This window comes from Hemitrygon akajei, unplaced genomic scaffold (genome assembly GCF_048418815.1).
Source record: "Hemitrygon akajei unplaced genomic scaffold, sHemAka1.3 Scf000079, whole genome shotgun sequence".
NCBI lineage: Eukaryota > Metazoa > Chordata > Chondrichthyes > Myliobatiformes > Dasyatidae > Hemitrygon > Hemitrygon akajei.
The window spans coordinates 2,269,073-2,290,993 of NW_027331965.1; the positions used below are offsets into that span (position 1 = coordinate 2,269,073).

General features: G+C 54.6%; 1 protein-coding gene across 2 annotated transcripts in view; it reads right to left on the minus strand.

Moving 5' to 3' along the window:
- Positions 1-9,740: 9,740 nt before the first annotated feature.
- Positions 9,741-21,921, minus strand: part of LOC140722536 (NACHT, LRR and PYD domains-containing protein 3-like) — a 58,504-nt gene continuing 46,323 nt past the window's right edge. For both annotated transcript variants that reach the window (XM_073037248.1, XM_073037249.1), the window contains 3 exons: positions 10,411-10,497; positions 10,088-10,255; positions 9,741-9,923 (listed from right to left, as the gene is read on the minus strand). In XM_073037248.1, coding sequence (XP_072893349.1) covers positions 9,833-9,923; positions 10,088-10,255; positions 10,411-10,497 — 346 coding nt within the window. In that variant the 3' untranslated portion in view covers positions 9,741-9,832. The remainder of the gene's footprint in view (positions 9,924-10,087; positions 10,256-10,410; positions 10,498-21,921) is intronic.

The following is a 21,921-nucleotide window of genomic DNA, read 5'->3' on the forward strand; positions in this document are numbered from 1 at the left end:
ACTTTGGGGACTGACACAGGGCGGTGTTGGGGAAGTGGGAGATGTTGGGGTCTGCTACAGGTCAGTGGTGAGGGAGGGTGTCAGTGACTTTGGAGACTGACACAGGGCTGTGTTGGGGAAGTGGGAGATGTTGGGGTCTGCTACAGGTCAGTGGTGAGGGAGGGTGTCAGTGACTTTGGGGACTGACACAGGGCTGTGTTGGGGAAGTGGGAGATGTTGGGGTCTGCTACAGGTCAGTGGTGAGGGAGGGTGTCAGTGACTTTGGGGACTGACACTGGGCTGTCTGCTGGAATTGTCATTTGAGGTGGTTTTCCCCTCCTTGACGGAAAAGTGGCCTCTCAGGTCGTGTATGGGACGAACGCTGGAGAGTTCGAATGCAAAGGATGTACATGGTACACTCATCTCTCCCGCTGCAGTCAGGTTCGCCATCGTTTCATCTGTGAGAAGCCTGCACCTCTGTGCCCGGATATTCCTGAAAACATCCGGGATCTCAGTCAACAGCCCGTGGGTCCGACTCCAATCACATGGCAACACCCTCGTTCTCCCCATCTCTCTCTCCGACTCTCACTAACCCATCCTCTCTGCCCCTCGTCCCTAACCTCCCTCCTTCTATCGCTCTCACTCGCCATCTTGCTTTCTCTTTACCCTCGTTCCTCTGAACTCTCTCTCTTTCTCATCCTCTTCCCCTCCGCTGTTACATCCTCATTTTCCTTCCTCTTAGATAGATAGATGGATAGATAGATACTTTATTCATCCCCATGGGGAATTTCAACATTTTTTCCAATGTCCCATACACTTGTTGTAGCAAAAGCTAATTACATACAATACTTAACTCAGTAATAATATGAAATGCATCTAAATCACTAACTCAAAAAGCATTAATAATAGCTTTTAAAAAAAGTTCTTAAGTCCTGGCGGTTGAATTGTAAAGCCTAATGGCATTGGGGAGTATTGACCTCTTCATCCTGTCTGAGGAGCATTGCATCGATAGCAACCTGTCGCTGAAACTGCTTCTCTGTCTCTGGATGGTGCTATGTAGAGGATGTTCAGAGTTATCCATAATTGACCGTAGCCTACTCAGCGCCCTTCGTTCAGCTACCGATGTTAAACTCTCCAGTACTTTGCCCACGACAGAGCCCGCCTTCCTTACCTCCCTTTCCCTTGCTCCTCTTGCTACCTTGCCTCCCTTTCACCCAACTCTTCCCCCTTCCAATCATTCTCTCTTCCCATTCTCTACTCCCTCTCGACCCCGCTTTCCCTTTTATCCAACCCCTCTCGCTCTCCCGCTCCCCTCTTCAGCTGCTTTCACCTCAATCACGTGCGCTGTTGCTCTCGATACCCCAGTCCCGGGGGAAATAAAGCGCACGCATTCGCCTGATCTGTGCCCCCCTCGTGCTTTCATACGTCTCTGAAAAGTCACAGAACAGATCCTCAACATTCCCGAGCTCTCTCCGTATCCCAGTCCCCCGAGTTCCTCGCAAATCTTCCCCCGGACTCCTCCCAGCTCAGGGGCATCTTTCCCCCAGCAGGGCGACCAGAACCGAACACCGGACTCCCAGCGCGGCCTCACCCACGTCTTGTACAACTGGGACGTGACCCCCCGACTCCCGTACTCAGTGTCCCGACTGACGGAGGCCGGCGTGTCGAATGTCCCGTCCCCCTGTGTCTCATCTCTTCTGCCGGATTCACGGTCCGATTTACCATCGGTGCTTTACACGACCTGAGATTTGTTCTTTTGCGCAACCGGTAAAGCAAAAAGGATGTAAAGTTAATGGACGGAGGGGGTATAAAGAGAAGGGAGGGGGAAAGGAGTGGAAGAAGGGGACTAGAGAAGGAGTGAAATACACAAGGGTATGTATCACTCATGCTGAGCCTTGTTGTCCTGGGGAACTGTGTCCCATCGACACCACCCCCCCCCCCCAACCCACCCACTGCTCTGCTCATCGCCGGGGATTCAGACCCTCTGTGCGGGGGAAACCACGACCCCGGGGACAAACACCCGACACCCACCGAAGCAAGCGAGCCCCCTCCCTCCGAGTGAAATGAACAACTCCTCACAGTCTCTCTCTTCCCTAATATCTCTCCCCCTCCCTCTTTCTCCCTCCCTCCTTCTCTCTCCCTCCCTCCCGCTCCATCCCTCCTTCTCTCCCCGTCCCTCCGAGTGAAATGAACAACTCCTCAGTCTCTCTCTCTTCCCTAATATCCCTCCCCCTCCCTTTCTCTCCCTCCCTCCTTCTCTCTCTCACTCCCCTTCCTCCGAGTGAAATGAACAACTCAGTCTCTCTCTCTCTTCCCGAATATCTCTTCCCCTCCCTCTCTCCCTGCTTCTCTCCCCCTCCCCCTCCCTCCGAGTGAAATAAACTCCTCAGTCTCTCTCTCTTCCCTAATATCTCTCCCCCTCCCTCCCTCCTTCTCTCTCTCTCCCCCCCTCACTCCCCCATCCCTCCTTGAAGTGAACAACTGCTCAGTCTCTCTCTCTCTCTCCCTCCCTCCGAGTGAAATGAACAACTCCTCAGTCTCTCTCGCTCTTCCCTATCTCTCCCCCTCCCTCTATCCCTCCTTCTCTCTCTCCCTCTCTATATCTCTTGTCTTTATATCCCCCTTTCCTATTTTAAAGGATGTAAGGTTAATGTAAATTACAAATATATATATATATATATATATATATATATATATATATATATATATATATATATATATATATATATATATATATATATATAATAAATACGGCAGAAATGTCGGGGTGCTCTGACGCATCCAAACACCTGATGGCGGAGGGGAAGAAGGTGTTGCTGAATCGTCGAGTTTTCAGGCTCCTCTCCCTTCCCCGATGGTGGCAGTGAGCCGGGAGCCTGTCCCGGTGCTGAGGGAGTCACGGTGATGAGGATCTCCATCATCCAGTTCCAGAGGGAGGTTCGCTGGCCCAGGATCCGGAGCCTGTGGATCAGAACGGAGGGGAGGATGATGCTGAACGCCGAGCTGATCTCAGTCATCAGCAGCCTGGCGTCGGTGTTGTAATGCCCAGGGACCAGGGGAGAGCGAGTGAGATCGTATCCGCGGTAGACCTTTCGTCGAGTTTCCCCAAATCACAGCGGGCCCACGTCCTCGCTGGAGAAGGGGTCGACTCTGGGTATGACCAGCCTCTCAACCAGATCCCCGCACTTGATTCCCAATCGTTCCCAATTCCTCTCAATCACCAGCACCTGGTTTCCATTAGCCACCAGAGGATAAGACTCCGACAGCTCTGGTCAGCCCTTGCCGGATTGTTGGTCGACTCTCAGAGAGAGAGAGGAACCTTGCTCCAAGTCACGACACCAACTGGGTGGCAGTGTGAAATGTATGGAAGATGTTATGAGAATGCAGGGTGACTTGGACAGGTTGGGTGAGTGGGCAAATGTATGGCAGATGCAGTTTAATGTGGGTAAATGTGAGGTTATCCGCTTTGGTGGCAAGAACAGGAAGGCAGATTACTATGTAAATTATGTCAAGTTAGGAAAAGGGGAAGTACAGCGAGATCTCGGTGTTCTTGTACATCGGTCAATGAAAGCAAGCATGCAGGTACAGCATGCAGTGAAGAAAGCTAATGGCATGCTGGCCTTTATAACAAGAGGAATTGAGTATAGGAGTAAAGAGGTCCTTCTGCAGCTGTACAAGGCCCTGGTGAGACCCCACCTGGAGTATTGTGTGCAGTTTTGGTCTCCCGATTTGAGGAAGGACATTCTTGCTATTGAGGGAGTGCAGCGTAGGTTCACAAGGTTAATTCCCGGAATGGCGGGACTGTCATATGTTGAAAGATTGGATCGACTGGGCTTGTATACACTGGAGTTTAGAAGGATGAGAGGGGATCTGATTGAAACATATAAGATTATTAAGGGATTGGACACGCTGGAGGCAGGAAGCATGTTCCCGCTGATGGGTGAGTCCAGAACTAAAGGCCACAGTTTAAGAATAAGGGGTAGGCCATTTAGAACTGAGATGTGGAAAATCTTTTTCACCCAGAGAGTGGTGGAAGTGTGGAATGCTCTGTACCAGAAGCCAGTGGAGGCCAATTCACTGGATGCATTCAAGAGAGAGTTAGATAGATCTCTTATAGATAGCGGGGTCAAGGGATACGGGGAGAGGGCAGGAACGGGGTACTGATTGTGTATAATCAGCCACGATCACAGTGAATGGCGGTGCTGGCTAGAAGGGCCGAATGACCTACTACTGCACCTATTGTCTATTGTCAAAGCAGTTAATCCCAATAGCTGTGAGTGTCACTGGGCGATTGTTGTCGAGACAGCTCTCCCTACTCTTCTCCGGCACTGCTGTGATTGTCGTCTTTTGAAGCAGAGGGGAAATTCAGACTGCAGCGGAGAGACACGTCCTCGGATACTCCAACCTCCGCTGCTGTTCTCCTCACATCAGTCGACACATCCCTCACCTGCACGCCTCTCCGTCTCCTTCGACCCCTTCAACATCTACCACAATCCCCTTCTCCGTCATCGCCTCCCTCCCCGTGACCCACCACAGCCCCCTCGTCTCTGTCATACCCCCTCCCTCCCCAAACGCCTCCCTCCCCGATACCCACCACAGCCATGCAGCCCCCTCGTCTCTGTCACACCCACTCCCTCCCCAAATGCCTCCCTTCCCGATACCCACCACAGCCCCATCGTCTCTGTCACACCCCCTCCCTCCCCGATACCCACCACAGCCCCCTCGTCTCTGTCACACCCCCTCCCTCCCCGATACCCACCACAGCCCCCTCGTATCTGTCACACCCCCTCCCTCCCCGATACCCACCACAGCCCCCTCGTCTCTGTCACACCCCCTCCCTCCCCAAACGCCTCCCTCCCCGATACCCCACAGCCCCCTCGTCTCTGTCACACCCCCTCTCTCCCAAAACGCCTCCCTCCCCAATACCCACCACAGCCCCCTCGTCTCTGTCAAACCCCCTCCCTCCCCAAACGCCTCCCTCCCCGATACCCACCACAGCCCCCTCGTCTCTGTCACACCCCCTCCCTCCCCAATACCCACCACAGCCCCCTCGTCTCCTTCAAACCCCCTCCTTCCCCAAACGCCTCCCTCCCCGATACCCACCACAGCCCCCTCGTCTCTGTCACACCCCCTCCCTCCCCAAACGCCTCCCTCCCCGATACCCACCACAGCCCCCTCATCTCTGTCACACCCCCTCCCTCCCCGATACCCACCACAGCCCCCTCGTCTCTGTCACACCCCCTCTCTCCCCAAACGCCTCCCTCCCCGATACCCACCACAACCCCCTCGTCTCTGTCAAACCCCCTCCCTCCCCAAACGCCTCCCTCCCCGATACCCACCACAGCCCCCTCGTCTCTGTCACACCCCCTCCCTCCCCAAACGCCTCCCTCCCCGATACCCACCACAGCCCCCTCATCTCTGTCACACCCCCTCCCTCCCCGATACCCACCACAGCCCCCTCGTCTCTGTCACACCCCCTCTCTCCCCAAACGCCTCCCTCCCCGATACCCACCACAACCCCCTCGTCTCTGTCACACCCCCCTCCCTCCCCAAACGCCTCCCTCCCCGATACCCACCACAGCCCACTCGTCTCTGTCACACCCCCTCTCTCCCCAAACGCCTCCCTCCCCGATACCCACCACAGCCCCCTCGTCTCTGTCACACCCCCTCCCTCCCCGATACCCACCACAGCCCCCTCGTATCTGTCACACCCCCTCCCTCCCCGATACCCACCACAGCCCCCTCGTCTCTGTCACACCCCCTCCCTCCCCGATACCCACCACAGCCCCCTCGTATCTGTCACACCCCCTCCCTCCCCGATACCCACCACAGCCCCCTCGTCTCTGACACACCCCCTCCCTCCCCAAACGCCTCCCTCCCCGATACCCCACAGCCCCCTCGTCTCTGTCACACCCCCTCTCTCCCAAAACGCCTCCCTCCCCAATACCCACCACAGCCCCCTCGTCTCTGTCAAACCCCCTCCCTCCCCAAACGCCTCCCTCCCCGATACCCACCACAGCCCCCTCGTCTCTGTCACACCCCCTCCCTCCCCAAACGCCTCCCTCTCCAATACCCACCACAGCCCCCTCGTCTCTGTCAAACCCCCTCCCTCCCCAAACGCCTCCCTCCCCGATACCCACCACAGCCCCCTCGTCTCTGTCACACCCCCTCCCTCCCCGATACCCACCACAGCCCCCTCGTCTCTGTCACACCCCCTCCCTCCCCAAACGCCTCCCTCCCCGATACCCACCACAGCCCCCTCGTCTTGTCACACCCCCTCCCTCCCCGATACCCACCACAGCCCCCTCGTCTCTGTCATACCCCCTCCCTCCCCGATACCCACCACAGCCCCCTCGTCTCTGTCACACCACCTCCCTCCCCAAACACCTCCCTTTCTGTGTTGACAGGGATTTGTGGAGAGAATGGTGGAGAGTTGAATTCTGGAGTTAGACTCCCCTCTTCAACCACAAATCAATCTCTCAGTTCTGAGCCTATACTGAATGGTCAGAGGGGACAGTGGGCAGAGAGGGAGATTCGCTGTTTCATAATACCTCACTGTGTAATCGGACCGTGCAGAAGGAGCTGCACTCTGTGTCTGAACCCGGGAGTGTGTGATGGGACGGTGTGGAGGGAGATTCACTCTGTGTCTGACCCCGGGAGTGTGTGATGGGACGGTGTGGAGGGGGATTCACTCTGTGTCTGACCCCGGGAGTGTGTGACGGGACGGTGCGGAGGGAGATTCACTCTGTGTCTGACCCCGGGTGTGAGTGTGATGGGACGGTGTGGAGGGAGCTTCACACTGTGTCTGACCCCGGGAGTGTGTGATGGGACGGTGCGGAGGGAGATTCACTCTGTGTCTGACCCCGGGAGTGTGTGATGGGACGGTGTGGAGGGAGATTCACTCTGTGTCTGACCCCGGGAGTGTGTGATGGGACGGTGTGGAGGGAGATTCACACTGTGTCTGTCCCCGGGAGTGTGTGATGGGACGGTGTGGAGGGAGATTCACACTGTGTCCGACCCCGGGTGTGTGTGATGGGACGGTGTGGAGGGAGATTCACTCTGTGTCTGTCCCCGGGAGTGTGTGATGGGACGGTGTGGAGGGAGATTCACACTGTGTCCGACCCCGGGAGTGTGTGATGGCACGGTATGGAGGGAGATTCACACTGTGTCCGACCCCGGGTGTGAGTGTGATGGGACGGTGTGGAGGGAGATTCACTCTGTGTCTGACCCCGGAAGTGTGTGATGGGACGGTGCGGAGGGAGATTCACACAGTGTCTGGCCCCGGGAGTGTGTGATGGGACGGTGTGGAAGTAGATTCACTCTGTGTCTGACCCCGGGAGTGAGTGTGATGGGACGGTGTGGAGGGTGATTCACTCTGTGTCTGACCCCGGGAATGTGTGATGGGACGGTGTGGAGGGAGATTCACTCTGTGTCTGACCCCGGGAGTGTGTGATGGGACGGTGCGGAGGGAGATTCACTCAGTGTCTGGCCCCGGGTGTGTGTGATGGGACGGTGTGGAGGGAGATTCACTCTGAGTCTGGCCCCGGGAGTATGTGATGGGACGGTGGGGAGGGAGATTCACTCTGTGTCTGGCCCCGGGAGAGTGTGATGGGATGGTGTTGAGGGAGATTCACTCTGTGTCTGACCCCGGGAGTGTGTGATGGGACGGTGTGGAGGGAGATTCACTCTGTGTCTGACCCCGGGAGTGTGTGATGAGACAGTGTGGAGGGAGATTCACTCTGTGTCTGATTCCGGGAGAGTGTGATGGGACGGTGTGGAGGGAGATTCACTCTGTGTCTGACCCTGGGAGTGTGTGATGAGACGGTGTGGAGGGAGATTCACTCTGTGTCTGACCCCGGGAGAGTGTGATGGGACGGTGTGGAGGGAGATTCACTCTGTGTCTGACCCCGGGAGTGTGTGATGGGACGGTGCGGAGGGAGATTCACTCTGTGTCTGGCCCCGGGAGTGTGTGATGGGACGGTGCGGAGGGAGATTCACTCAGTGTCTGGCCCCGGGAGTGTGTGATGGGACGGTGTGGAGGCAGATTCACTCTGAGTCTGGCCCCGGGAGTGTGTGATGGGACGGTGCGGAGGGAGATTCACTCTGTGTCTGAGCCCGGGAGTGTGTGATGGGACGGTGCGCAGGGAGATTCACTCTGTGTCTGACCCCGGGAGTGTGTGATGGGACGGTGTGGAGGGAGATTCACTCTGTGTCTGACCCCGGGAGTGTGTGATGGGACGGTGAGGAGGGAGATTCACTCTGTGTCTGGCCCCTGGAGTGTGTGATGGGACGGTGTGGAGGGAGATTCACTCTGTGTCTGACCCCGGGAGTGTGTGATGGGACGGTGTGGAGGGAGATTCACTCTGTGTCTCACCCCGGGAGTGTGTGATGGGTCGGTGTGGAGGGAGATTCACTCTGTGTCTGATCCCGGGAGTGTGTGATGGGATGGTGTGGAGGGAGCTTCACTCTGTGTCTGACCCCGGGAGTGTGTGATGGGACGGTGTGGAGGGAGCTTCACTCTGTGTTTCACGCCGGTATTCCATCCTCCATCCGTCTCGTACTCGGGACCTCAGTGACTCACGTCTGATATTCGAGCCGATATTAACTGTCTGCGGGGTACAGGAGGGGGACGGTTAGCCAGGAAGGGGGTTAATTTGAGATGAGATCCTGGGCACCCAGACTCTGCCAGTCCGACCTCCCTCAGCCTGGAGCTGAGACGCTACTGTGTCAGTGTGAGGAGCTCCGACCCACTGTTACAGTGCACAGGGTGCCGGGGGGCAGCGGAAACCTCAAACAAAACTCAAGTCCGACACCAAGGCAGGAAGTTACAGCGGTTTATTGATTTCATCATGATAAATGATAATTAAACAGTATGTGAGCTGCTGACTTGCGGGAATAAATACACTGTTGTAGCGATGTACTATGTACAGAGTTAGAGACAACGACACGCAGTCGGTAAGTCTGTTCCAGACTAGTTTATTCAAACTTCGCGGCGCTGGTATTTAATCCTGGGGTATTTGTGAGCCGGTGCGCCTGCGCATTTAATCCCGAGCGCCCGCCCTCTCTGAGCGGAAATGACGTCAGAGGTGCTCACCGCGCTGGCTATTTGTGAGTCCATGCGCCTGCGCAGAAAGTGGGTCGCCACACTGTTCCCGACTCACTCACAATTAACTGACCGGTAACAACGGGTGACCGGTAGATTAATCAGTCCCGTGTATCACCGTCTCTCTGCATCCAATCACACTTCAGGGCCGTGTCCGGGATCGAGGGATTTGTCAATTTAACACCATTATATCGGCCAGACAGCCGAATGCACCGTCCTCGGCAACGGGAGCAAAAGGATTCTCTCCCGGGACACCGGTGTCCCAGACTGAGCCCCGCCCCCCCCCCCCCCCCCCCCGGTCTCCTCCTGTCCGGGTAATTCCCCGAGGGGGGGGGTCACGCGGGAGAGTCTCGTACACGCACATCCGGCGGAAGTGGCGCCGCCGGACAACGGGCGGAAATGCGTCACCGCGGGAGCGCTTCCGATATCACCGAGCTCGAGACCGGAGCCAGTTCCGTTAAAACCGTTGGGAATCAGCCCCGGCGCGCGGCCGTTAAAGGTAAGGGCGGGAGGTTAAAGGGGAGGGGGAGTTAAAGGGGAGGATGAGTTAAAGGGGAGGGGGGAGTTAGAGGGGAGGGGGGGTTAAAGGGGAGGGGGGAGTTAAAGGGGAGGGGAATTAAATGGGAGGGGGGAGTTAAATGGGAGGGGGGAGTTAAAGGGGAGGGGGAGTTAAAGGGGAGGGGGGAGTTAAAGGGGAGGGCGGGGAATCGGCTCCATCCCGCGGGCGGGGATGTTCACACATTCAGATGTTCACAGGATCCACACTCCCAGTCTGGGTCTGAGTTCCCGCAGAGATCTCAGTTCCTTCCTCCCGGTCTCACTGAACCGATTCGCCCACAGCCTGAAACAGATGGGAGAATGAAGGTGGAATAAACAGATTACACAACAGTGTCAGTAACAGGGGACCGGGGTTAATGTTTCAACAACACTCACAGACAAATATCACCAGAAAACCCGCGGATCCGCTGACATTTTATCACATTGAACATTAACACAAACACTCACCGGATCCGCTCCAGACTCGGGAGGGTCAGTATGAGGCGGCGGAGAGCGGGGACAGATCCGTCTGTCAGAGAGTTTAATCCCAGGTTCAGCTCCGTCAGTAATGGGTTTGTACTGAGAAAAGAGACGAGATCCTCGGCCCCAGAATCTCTGAGACCGACCCGGTCCAGCCTGGAGATGAGAGAGAGTGAGGGTGAAGGACACAGAGAGACAGGAGACGGTACAAATCCCCAGTGTTTATCAGTAACACTATTACTGATCACATTAATGTTCAGTGTCAGACACCCAGTGACTGTAAACACAATCTGCCACAGTCCGGTACTTACCACAGTTTCTGTATTTTACACTCCGGGTTCCTCAGAGCCGCAGAGACCAGTTTCACTCCTGAATCTCCCAGGACATTCTTCCCGAGTCTAAACACAAATAGACAAATTGATGAACAAAGTGATACAAACCGTGGGACTGAGGTTAATTCTCTCAAGCGGATATTTCAGGAAACATTAAACCCTTCCGTAAATCACTGATCGGAGTTCCCATCACTGTCAATGTCCCTCACTGCCCAGCTCCAGGGTATTCACCCAATGTCAGTCATTTAGTCTGTTGCTGTGACCCTGTGAACTCCACATATTCTGTCTCGTTCTCCGTTGGCTAGAAAAGTGTTACTGACCACAGAGTGTCAGAAGGGGCAGGGATGAAGGTGATATAGCCCCACAGTGAGGAAGCTTTGTGAATCGGGAAATGTCGATGGGAAATGGAGAAAGAGACCCCACCTGAGGGAACGGATGGAAAGACACAAGAGGAAAGGGATGGGGGAAAGAGTTCCCACAGGAGGAAGGGGATGGGGAAGAGAGATCCCACAGGAGGAAGGGGGATGGGGATAGAGTTCGCACAGGAGGAAGTGGGATGGGGAAGAGAGATCCCACAGGAGGAAGGGGTTGGGGAAGAGAGATCTCACAGGAGGAAGGGGATGGGGAAGTGAGATCCCACAGAAGGAAGGGGGATGTGGAAAGAGTTCCCACAGGAGGAAGTGGGATGGGGAAGATAGATCCCACAGGAGGACGGGGATGGGGAAGAGAGATCCCACAGGAGGAAGGGGGATGGGGAAAAGAGATACCACAGTTATGGGGGGATGGGGAAGGAGAGATCCCACCGGGGGACGGGGAAGAGAGATCCCACAGGAGAAAGGGGGATGAGGATGAGAGATCCCACAGGAGGGAGAGGATGGGAAAGAGATATCCCACAGGAGGAAGAGGAAAGGGGAAGAGAGATCCTAGAGGAGGAAGTGGATGGGGAAGAGAGATCCCGCAGTAGGAAGCTGAATCAGGAAAAGAGATCCCACAGGAGAAAGGAGATTGGGAAAAGAGATCTACAGGAGGAAGGGGATGGGGAGGAGATATCCCACAGGAAGAAAGGGATGGGGAAGAGATATCACACAGGAGGGAGGGGATGAGGAAATGAGATCCGGCAGGGATGGGGAAGGGAGATCCCACAGGAAGAAGGGGATGGGGAAGAGGTCCCATAGGAGGAAGGAGATGGGGAAGAGAGATCCAACAGGAGGACAGGGATGGGGAAGAGAGATCCCACAGGAGGAAGGAGGATGGGGAAGAAATCCCACAGGAGGAAGGAGGATGGGGAAGAGATCCCACAGGAGGAAATGGATGGGGAAAAGAGATCCCACAGGAGGAAGGGGGATGGGGAAAAGTGATCCCAAAGGAAGGAAGGGATGAGGAAAGGAGATGCCGCAGGAGTTGGGGGGATGGGGAAGAGAGTTCCCACAGGTGGAAGGGGTTAGGAAAGAGAGATCCTATGGGAGGAAAGGGAATGGGAAGGAGAGATCCCACAGGAGGAAGGTGGATGGGGAAGAGAGATCCCACAGGTGGAAGGGGAATGGGGAAGAGGTCCCATAGGAGGAAGGAGATGGGGAAGAGAGATCCAACAGGAGGATGGGGATGGGGAAGAGAGATCCCACAGGAGGAAGGAGGATGGGGAAGAGATCCCACAGGAGGAAGGAGGATGGGGAAGAGATCCCACAGGGTGAAAGAGATTGGGAAGAAAGATCCCACAGTCGGAAACGGAATCAGCAGGAGAGATCCCACGGGAGAAGGGGAAGGCAATGAGAGATCCCTCCGGAGAAAGGGGGATGGGGAAGAAATTTCCAGCAGGAGGAAGTGGATGGGGAAGAGTGATCCCACAGTAGGAAGCAGAATCAGGAAGAGAGATCCAACAGGAGGTAGGGGGATGGGGAAGAGAGATCCCACAGGAGGATGGGGGATGGGGACGAGAGATCCCACAGGAGGAAGGAGGATGGGGAAGAGAGATCCCACAGGAGGAAGGGGGATGGGTAAGTGAGATCCCACAGGAGGAAGAGGGATGGAGTAGAGAGATCCCACAGGTGGAAAGGTGATGGGGAAGAGAGATCCCACAGTAGGAAGGGGGATGTGGAAGAGAGATCCCACAGGTGGAAATGGATGGGGAAAAAGAGATCCCTCCGGAGGAAAGGGGGATAGGGAAGAGAGATCCCACAGGATGAAGGATGATGGGGAAGTGAGATCCCACAGGATGAAGGATGATGGGGAAGAGAGATGCCACAGGAGGAAGGGGGATGGGGAAGAGAGATCCCACAGGAAGAAGGAGATGGGGAAGAGAGATCCGACAGCAGGAAAGGGGGATAGGGAAGAGAGATCCCACAGGATGAAGGATGATGGGGAAGAGAGATCCCACAGGATGAAGGATGATGGGGAAGAGAGATGCCACAGGAGGAAGGGGGATGGGGAAGAGAGATCCCACAGGTGGAAATGGATGGGGAAAAAGAGATCCCTCCGGAGGAAAGGGGGATAGGGAAGAGAGATCCCACATGAGGAAGGGCGATGGGGTAGAGAGATCCCACAAGAAGGGGTGGATGGGGAAGGGAGATCCCACAGGAGGAAGGGGATGGGGAAGAGAGATCCGACAGGAGGAAGGAGAATGGGGAAGAAACATCCTACAGGAGGGCGGGGGTTAGGAAAGAGATCCTACGGGAGGAAGGGCAATGGGACGGAGAGACCCCACAGGGGGAAGTCGGATGGGGCAGGGAGATCCCACAGGAGGAAGGGGATGTGGAAGAGAGAACCCACAGGAGGAAGGCGGATGGGGAAGAGATATCCCACAGAAGGAAGGACGTTGGGGAACAGTGATCTCTCTGGAGGAAGGGGGATGGGGAAGAGAGATCCCACAGGAGGAAGGGGATGGGGAAGAAATTTCCGGCAGGAGGAATTGGATGGGGAAGAGAGATCCCACAATAGGAAGCAGAATCAGGAAGAGAGATCCAACAGGAGGTAGGGTGATTGGAAAAAGAGATACCACAGGAGGAAGGGGGATGGGGAAGAGAGATCCCACAGGAGGTAGGGGGATGGGGAAGAGAGATCCCACAGGAGGATGGGGGATGGGGACGAGAGATCCCACAGGAGGAAGGAGGATGGGGAAGAGAGATCCCACAGGAGGAAGGGGGATGGGTAAGTGAGATCCCACAGGAGGAAGAGGGATGGAGTAGAGAGATCCCACAGGTGGAAAGGTGATGGGGAAGAGAGATCCCACAGTAGGAAGGGGGATGTGGAAGAGAGATCCCACAGGTGGAAATGGATGGGGAAAAAGAGATCCCTCCGGAGGAAAGGGGGATAGGGAAGAGAGATCCCACAGGATGAAGGATGATGGGGAAGTGAGATCCCACAGGATGAAGGATGATGGGGAAGAGAGATGCCACAGGAGGAAGGGGGATGGGGAAGAGAGATCCCACAGGAAGAAGGAGATGGGGAAGAGAGATCCGACAGCAGGAAAGGGGGATAGGGAAGAGAGATCCCACAGGATGAAGGATGATGGGGAAGAGAGATCCCACAGGATGAAGGATGATGGGGAAGAGAGATGCCACAGGAGGAAGGGGGATGGGGAAGAGAGATCCCACAGGTGGAAATGGATGGGGAAAAAGAGATCCCTCCGGAGGAAAGGGGGATAGGGAAGAGAGATCCCACATGAGGAAGGGCGATGGGGTAGAGAGATCCCACAAGAAGGGGTGGATGGGGAAGGGAGATCCCACAGGAGGAAGGGGATGGGGAAGAGAGATCCGACAGGAGGAAGGAGAATGGGGAAGAAACATCCTACAGGAGGGCGGGGGTTAGGAAAGAGATCCTACGGGAGGAAGGGCAATGGGACGGAGAGACCCCACAGGGGGAAGTCGGATGGGGCAGGGAGATCCCACAGGAGGAAGGGGATGTGGAAGAGAGAACCCACAGGAGGAAGGCGGATGGGGAAGAGATATCCCACAGAAGGAAGGACGTTGGGGAACAGTGATCTCTCTGGAGGAAGGGGGATGGGGAAGAGAGATCCCACAGGAGGAAGGGGATGGGGAAGAAATTTCCGGCAGGAGGAATTGGATGGGGAAGAGAGATCCCACAATAGGAAGCAGAATCAGGAAGAGAGATCCAACAGGAGGTAGGGTGATTGGAAAAAGAGATACCACAGGAGGAAGGGGGATGGGGAAGAGAGATCCCACAGGAGGTAGGGGGATGGGAAAGAGATACCACAGGAGGAAGGGGATGTGGAAGAGAGAACCCACAGGAGGAAGGCGGATGGGGAAGAGATATCCCACAGAAGGAAGGACGTTGGGGAACAGTGATCTCTCTGGAGGAAGGGGGATGGGGAAGAGAGATCCCACAGGAGGAAGGGGATGGGGAAGAAATTTCCGGCAGGAGGAATTGGATGGGGAAGAGAGATCCCACAATAGGAAGCAGAATCAGGAAGAGAGATCCAACAGGAGGTAGGGTGATTGGAAAAAGAGATACCACAGGAGGAAGGGGGATGGGGAAGAGAGATCCCACAGGAGGTAGGGGGATGGGAAAGAGATACCACAGGAGGAAGGGGATCCGGAAGAGAGATCCCACAGGAGGAAGGGAGATGGGGAAGAGAGATCCCACAAAAGGAGGGGGATGGGGAAGAGATATCTCACAGGAGGAAGGGGATGAGGAAGAGAGATCCCATAGAAGGAGGGGGGATGGGGAAGAGAGATCCCTCAGGAGGAAGGGGATGGGAAGGTGAGATCCCACAGGAGGAAATGGATGGTGAAAAAGAGATCCCACAGGAGGAAGGGGGATGGGTAATTTCAACATACAGGTGAACTGGGAGAAACAGTTTGGTGCTGGACCCCAGGATAGGGAGTTTGTAGAGTGCCTACGGGATGCATTCTTGGAACAGCTTGTACGAGAGCCAACCCGGGACAAGGCTATTCTGGATTTAGTCTTGTGTAATGAACAGGGTTTGATAAGTGATCTTGAAGCAAAGGAGCCATGAGGAGGTAGTGTCCATAACATGATATGTTTTTATCTGCAGTTTGAGAAGGATAAGGGCAGCTCGGAGGTGTCAGTGTTGCAGTTGAACAGGGGAAACTATGGAGCCATGAGGGAGGAGCTGCTCAAAGTTGACTGGACGGATAGCCTAGCAGAAAAGACAGTGGAACAGCAATGGCAGGTATTCTTGGGAATAATGCACAAGGTGCAAAATCAGTTCATCCCCAGAGAAGGAAGGATTCAAAGGGGGGAAAGGGGCCACAGTGGTTGACAAAGGAAGTCAGAGATTGCATAGCATTAAAAAAAAGGAAGTATGACAGAGCTAAGGTGAGTGGAAGGACGGATGATTGGGAAGTTTTTAAGGAACAACAGAACTTAACTAAAAAGGCAATACGGGGAGAAAAAATGAGGTACGAACGCAAGCTAGCCAGGAATATAAAGGAAGATAACATGAGCTTTTTTAGGTATGTGAAGAGAAAGAAGATAGTTAAGAACAATGTTGGGCCCTTGAATGAATTGGGTGAAATTGTTATGTGAAACAGAGAAATGGCAGAAGAATTTAATGAGTACTTTAGATCTGTTTTCACTAAGGAAGACACAAGCAATCTCCCAGATGTATGGATGGGCCAAGGACATAGGGTAACAGAGGAAATGAAACAGATTGACATTAGGAAGGAAACGGTGATGAGTAGACTGATGGGACTGAAGGCTGACAAATCCCCAGGTCCAGATGGTCTGCATCCTAGGGCACTAAAGGAGGTGGCCCTGAAAATTGCGGATGCATTGGTAATCATTTTCCAATGTTCCTTAGTTTCAGGATCAGTTCCTGAGGATTGGAGAATGGCTAATGTTATCCCATTTTTTAAGAAAGGAGGGAGGGAGAAAACAGAGAACTAACGACCTGTCATCCTGACATCAGTGGTGGGGAAGATGCTAGAGTCCATTATTAAGGATGAAATAGTGGCATGTCTAGATAGCAGTGATAGGATTGGGCCGAGCCAGCATGGATTTACCAAGGGTAAATCATGCTTGACTAATCTGTTGGAGTTTTTCGAGGATGTAACCAGGAAGTTAGACGGGTGAGATCCAGTGGATGTAGTGTACCTCGATTTTCAGAAGGCATTTGATAAGGTCCCACATAGGAGATTGGTGGGTAAAATCAAAGCTCACGGCATCGGGGGGAAGACATTAACATGGATAGAAAACTGGTTGGCAGATAGAAAGCAAAGGGTTGCGGTGAATGGGTGTTTCTCGGAATGGCAGGTAGTGACTAGTGGGGTGCCACAGGGCTCGGTATTGGGAGCACAGCTGTTTACAATTTACATCAATGTTTTAGATAAAGGCATTGAGAATAACAATTTTGCCGACGATACTAAGCTGGGTGGCAGTGTGACAGGTGATGAGGATGTTAGGAGAATTCAGGGTGACTTGGATAAGCTGGGTGAGTGGGCAGATACTTGGCAGATGAGGTTTAATGTGAATAAGTGTGAGGTTATCCACATTGGGAGTAAGCACAGGAAGGCAGATTATTATCTGAACGGTGTAGAGTTGGGTAAGAGAGAAATACAAAGAGATCTCGGAGTCCTTGTTCATCAGTCACTGAAGGTGAATGAGCAAGTGCAGCAGGCAGTGCAGAAGGCTAATGGAATGTTGGCCTTTATTACAAAGGGAATTGAGTACAAGAGCAAGGAAATCCTCTTGTATTTGTACAGAGCCCTGGTGAGACCACAGCTGGAGTATTGTGTACAGTTTTGGTCTCCAGGGTTAAGGAAGGACATCCTGGCTGTAGAGGAAGTGCAGCGTAGATTTACGAGGTTAATTCCTGGGATGTCTGGACTGTCTTACGCAGAGAGGTTAGAGAGACTGGGCTTGTACACACTGGAATTAAGGAGATTGAGAAGGGATCTGATTGAAACATAGAGGTTTAAGGGACTGGACAAGATAGAGGCAGGAAATATGTTCCAGATGCTGGGAGAGTCCAGTAGAAGAGGGCATGGTTTGAGAATAAGGGGTAGGTCATTTAGGACAGAGTTAAGGAAAAACTTCTTCTCCCAGAGAGTTGTGGGGGTCTGGAATGCACTGCCGTGGAAGGAAGTGGAGGCCAATTCTCTGGATGCTTTCAAGAAGAAGGTAGATAGCTATCTTATGGATAGGGGAATCAAGGGATATCGGGACAAGGCAGGAACCGGGTATTGATAGTAGATGATCAGCCATGATCTCAAAATGGCGGTGCAGGCTCGAAGGGCCGAATGGTCTACTTCTGCACCTATTGTCTATTGTCCCACAGGAGGAAGGGGGATGGGGAAGAGAGATCCCACAGGAGGATGGGGGATGTGGAATAGAGATCCCACAGGAGGACGGGGGATGGGGAGGAAATTTCCAGCAGGAGGAGGTGGATGGGGAAGAGTGATCCCACAGTAGGAAGCAGCATCAGGAAGAGAGATCCAACAGGTGGTAGGGGGATGGGAAAAGAGATACCACAGGAGGAAGGGGATCCGGAAGAGAATTCCCACAAAAGGAAGGGAGATGGGGAAGAGAGATCCCACAAGAGGAAGGAGAATGGGAAAGAGAGATCCCACGGAAGGTAGGGGGCTGGGGAAGAGAGATCCCACAGGAGGATGGGAGATGGGGAAGAGAGATCCCACAGGAGGATGGGAGATGGGGAAGAGAGATCCTACAGCAGGATGGGAGATGGGGAAGAGAGATCCCACAAGAGGAAGGAGAATGGGAAAGAGAGATCCCACTGGAGGTAGGGGACTGGGGAAGAGAGATCCCACAGGAGGATGGGAGATGGGGAAGAGAGATCCCACAGGAGGAAGGGAGATGGGGAAGAAAGATCCCACAGGAGGAAGGGGGCTGGGGAAGAGAGATCCCACAGGAGGATGGGAGATGGGGAAGAGAGATCCCACAGGAGGATGGGAGATGGGGAAGAGAGATCCCACAGGAGGATGGGAGATGGGGAAGAGAGATCCTACAGCAGGATGGGAGATGGGGAAGAGAGATCCCACAAGAGGAAGGAGAATGGGAAAGAGAGATCCCACTGGAGGTAGGGGACTGGGGAAGAGAGATCCCACAGGAGGATGGGAGATGAGGAAGAGAGATCCCACAGGAGGATGGGGGCTGGGGAAGAGAGATCCCACAGGAGGATGGGAGATGGGGAAGAGAGATCCCACAGGAGGAAGGGAGATGGGGAAGAAAGATCCCACAGGAGGAAGGGGGCTGGGGAAGAGAGATCCCACAGGAGGATGGGAGATGGGGAAGAGAGATCCCACAGGAGGAAGGGGGCTGGGGAAGAGAGATCCCACAGGAGGATGGGAGATGGGGAAGACAGATCCCACAGGAGGAAGGGGGATGTGGAAGAGACATCCCACAGAGGGAAGGAGGATTGGGAAGAAATTTCCGGCAGGAGATATTGGATGCGGAACAGAGATCCCACAATAGGAAGCAGAATCAGGAAGAGAGATCCAACAGGAGGTAGGGGGATGGGAAAGAGAGATACCACAGGAGGAAGGGGATTGGGAAAGAGAGATCCCACTGGAGGTAGGGGGCTGGGGAAGAGAGATCCCACAGGAGGATGGGAGATGGGGAAGAGAGATCTACAGGAGGAAGGGGATGGGGAGGAGATATCCCACAGGAAGAAAGGGATGGGGAAGAGATATCACACAGGAGGGAGGGGATGAGGAAATGAGATCCGGCAGGGATGGGGAAGGGAGATCCCACAGGAAGAAGGGGATGGGGAAGAGGTCCCATAGGAGGAAGGAGATGGGGAAGAGAGATCCAACAGGAGGACAGGGATGGGGAAGAGAGATCCCACAGGAGGAAGGAGGATGGGGAAGAAATCCCACAGGAGGAAGGAGGATGGGGAAGAGATCCCACAGGAGGAAATGGATGGGGAAAAGAGATCCCACAGGAGGAAGGGGATGGGGAAAAGTGATCCCAAAGGAAGGAAGGGATGAGGAAAGGAGATGCCGCAGGAGTTGGGGGGATGGGGAAGAGAGTTCCCACAGGTGGAAGGGGTTAGGAAAGAGAGATCCTATGGGAGGAAAGGGAATGGGAAGGAGAGATCCCACAGGAGGAAGGTGGATGGGGAAGAGAGATCCCACAGGTGGAAGGGGAATGGGGAAGAGGTCCCATAGGAGGAAGGAGATGGGGAAGAGAGATCCAACAGGAGGATGGGGATGGGGAAGAGAGATCCCACAGGAGGAAGGAGGATGGGGAAGAGATCCCACAGGAGGAAGGAGGATGGGGAAGAGATCCCACAGGGTGAAAGAGATTGGGAAGAAAGATCCCACAGTCGGAAACGGAATCAGCAGGAGAGATCCCACGGGAGAAGGGGAAGGCAATGAGAGATCCCTCCGGAGAAAGGGGGATGGGGAAGAAATTTCCAGCAGGAGGAAGTGGATGGGGAAGAGTGATCCCACAGTAGGAAGCAGAATCAGGAAGAGAGATCCAACAGGAGGTAGGGGGATGGGGAAGAGAGATCCCACAGGAGGATGGGGGATGGGGACGAGAGATCCCACAGGAGGAAGGTGGATGGGGAAGAGAGATCCCACAGGAGGAAGGGGGATGGGTAAGTGAGATCCCACAGGAGGAAGAGGGATGGAGTAGAGAGATCCCACAGGTGGAAAGGTGATGGGGAAGAGAGATCCCACAGTAGGAAGGGGGATGGGGAAGAGAGTTCCCACAGGTGGAAGGGGTTAGGAAAGAGAGATCCTATGGGAGGAAAGGGAATGGGAAGGAGAGATCCCACAGGAGGAAGGTGGATGGGGAAGAGAGATCCCACAGGTGGAAGGGGAATGGGGAAGAGGTCCCATAGGAGGAAGGAGATGGGGAAGAGAGATCCCACAGGAGGATGGGGATGGGGAAGAGAGATCCCACAGGAGGAAGGAGGATGGGGAAGAGATCCCACAGGAGGAAGGAGGATGGGGAAGAGATCCCACAGGGTGAAAGAGATTGGGAAGAAAGATCCCACAGTCGGAAACGGAATCAGCAGGAGAGATCCCACGGGAGAAGGGGAAGGCAATGAGAGATCCCTCCGGAGAAAGGGGGATGGGGAAGAAATTTCCAGCAGGAGGAAGTGGATGGGGAAGAGTGATCCCACAGTAGGAAGCAGAATCAGGAAGAGAGATCCAACAGGAGGTAGGGGGATGGGGAAGAGAGATCCCACAGGAGGATGGGGGATGGGGACGAGAGATCCCACAGGAGGAAGGAGGATGGGGAAGAGAGATCCCACAGGAGGAAGGGGGATGGGTAAGTGAGATCCCACAGGAGGAAGAGGGATGGAGTAGAGATATCCCACAGGTGGAAAGGTGATGGGGAAGAGAGATCCCACAGTAGGAAGGGGGATGTGGAAGAGAGATCCCACAGGTGGAAATGGATGGGGAAAAAGAGATCCCTCCGGAGGAAAGGGGGATAGGGAAGAGAGATCCCACAGGATGAAGGATGATGGGGAAGTGAGATCCCACAGGATGAAGGATGATGGGGAAGAGAGATGCCACAGGAGGAAGGGGGATGGGGAAGAGAGATCCCACAGGAAGAAGGAGATGGGGAAGAGAGATCCGACAGCAGGAAAGGGGGATAGGGAAGAGAGATCCCACAGGATGAAGGATGATGGGGAAGAGAGATCCCACAGGATGAAGGATGATGGGGAAGAGAGATGCCACAGGAGGAAGGGGGATGGGGAAGAGAGATCCCACAGGTGGAAATGGATGGGGAAAAAGAGATCCCTCCGGAGGAAAGGGGGATAGGGAAGAGAGATCCCACATGAGGAAGGGCGATGGGGTAGAGAGATCCCACAAGAAGGGGTGGATGGGGAAGGGAGATCCCACAGGAGGAAGGGGATGGGGAAGAGAGATCCGACAGGAGGAAGGAGAATGGGGAAGAAACATCCTACAGGAGGGCGGGGGTTAGGAAAGAGATCCTACGGGAGGAAGGGCAATGGGACGGAGAGACCCCACAGGGGGAAGTCGGATGGGGCAGGGAGATCCCACAGGAGGAAGGGGATGTGGAAGAGAGAACCCACAGGAGGAAGGCGGATGGGGAAGAGATATCCCACAGAAGGAAGGACGTTGGGGAACAGTGATCTCTCTGGAGGAAGGGGGATGGGGAAGAGAGATCCCACAGGAGGAAGGGGATGGGGAAGAAATTTCCGGCAGGAGGAATTGGATGGGGAAGAGAGATCCCACAATAGGAAGCAGAATCAGGAAGAGAGATCCAACAGGAGGTAGGGTGATTGGAAAAAGAGATACCACAGGAGGAAGGGGGATGGGGAAGAGAGATCCCACAGGAGGTAGGGGGATGGGAAAGAGATACCACAGGAGGAAGGGGATGTGGAAGAGAGAACCCACAGGAGGAAGGCGGATGGGGAAGAGATATCCCACAGAAGGAAGGACGTTGGGGAACAGTGATCTCTCTGGAGGAAGGGGGATGGGGAAGAGAGATCCCACAGGAGGAAGGGGATGGGGAAGAAATTTCCGGCAGGAGGAATTGGATGGGGAAGAGAGATCCCACAATAGGAAGCAG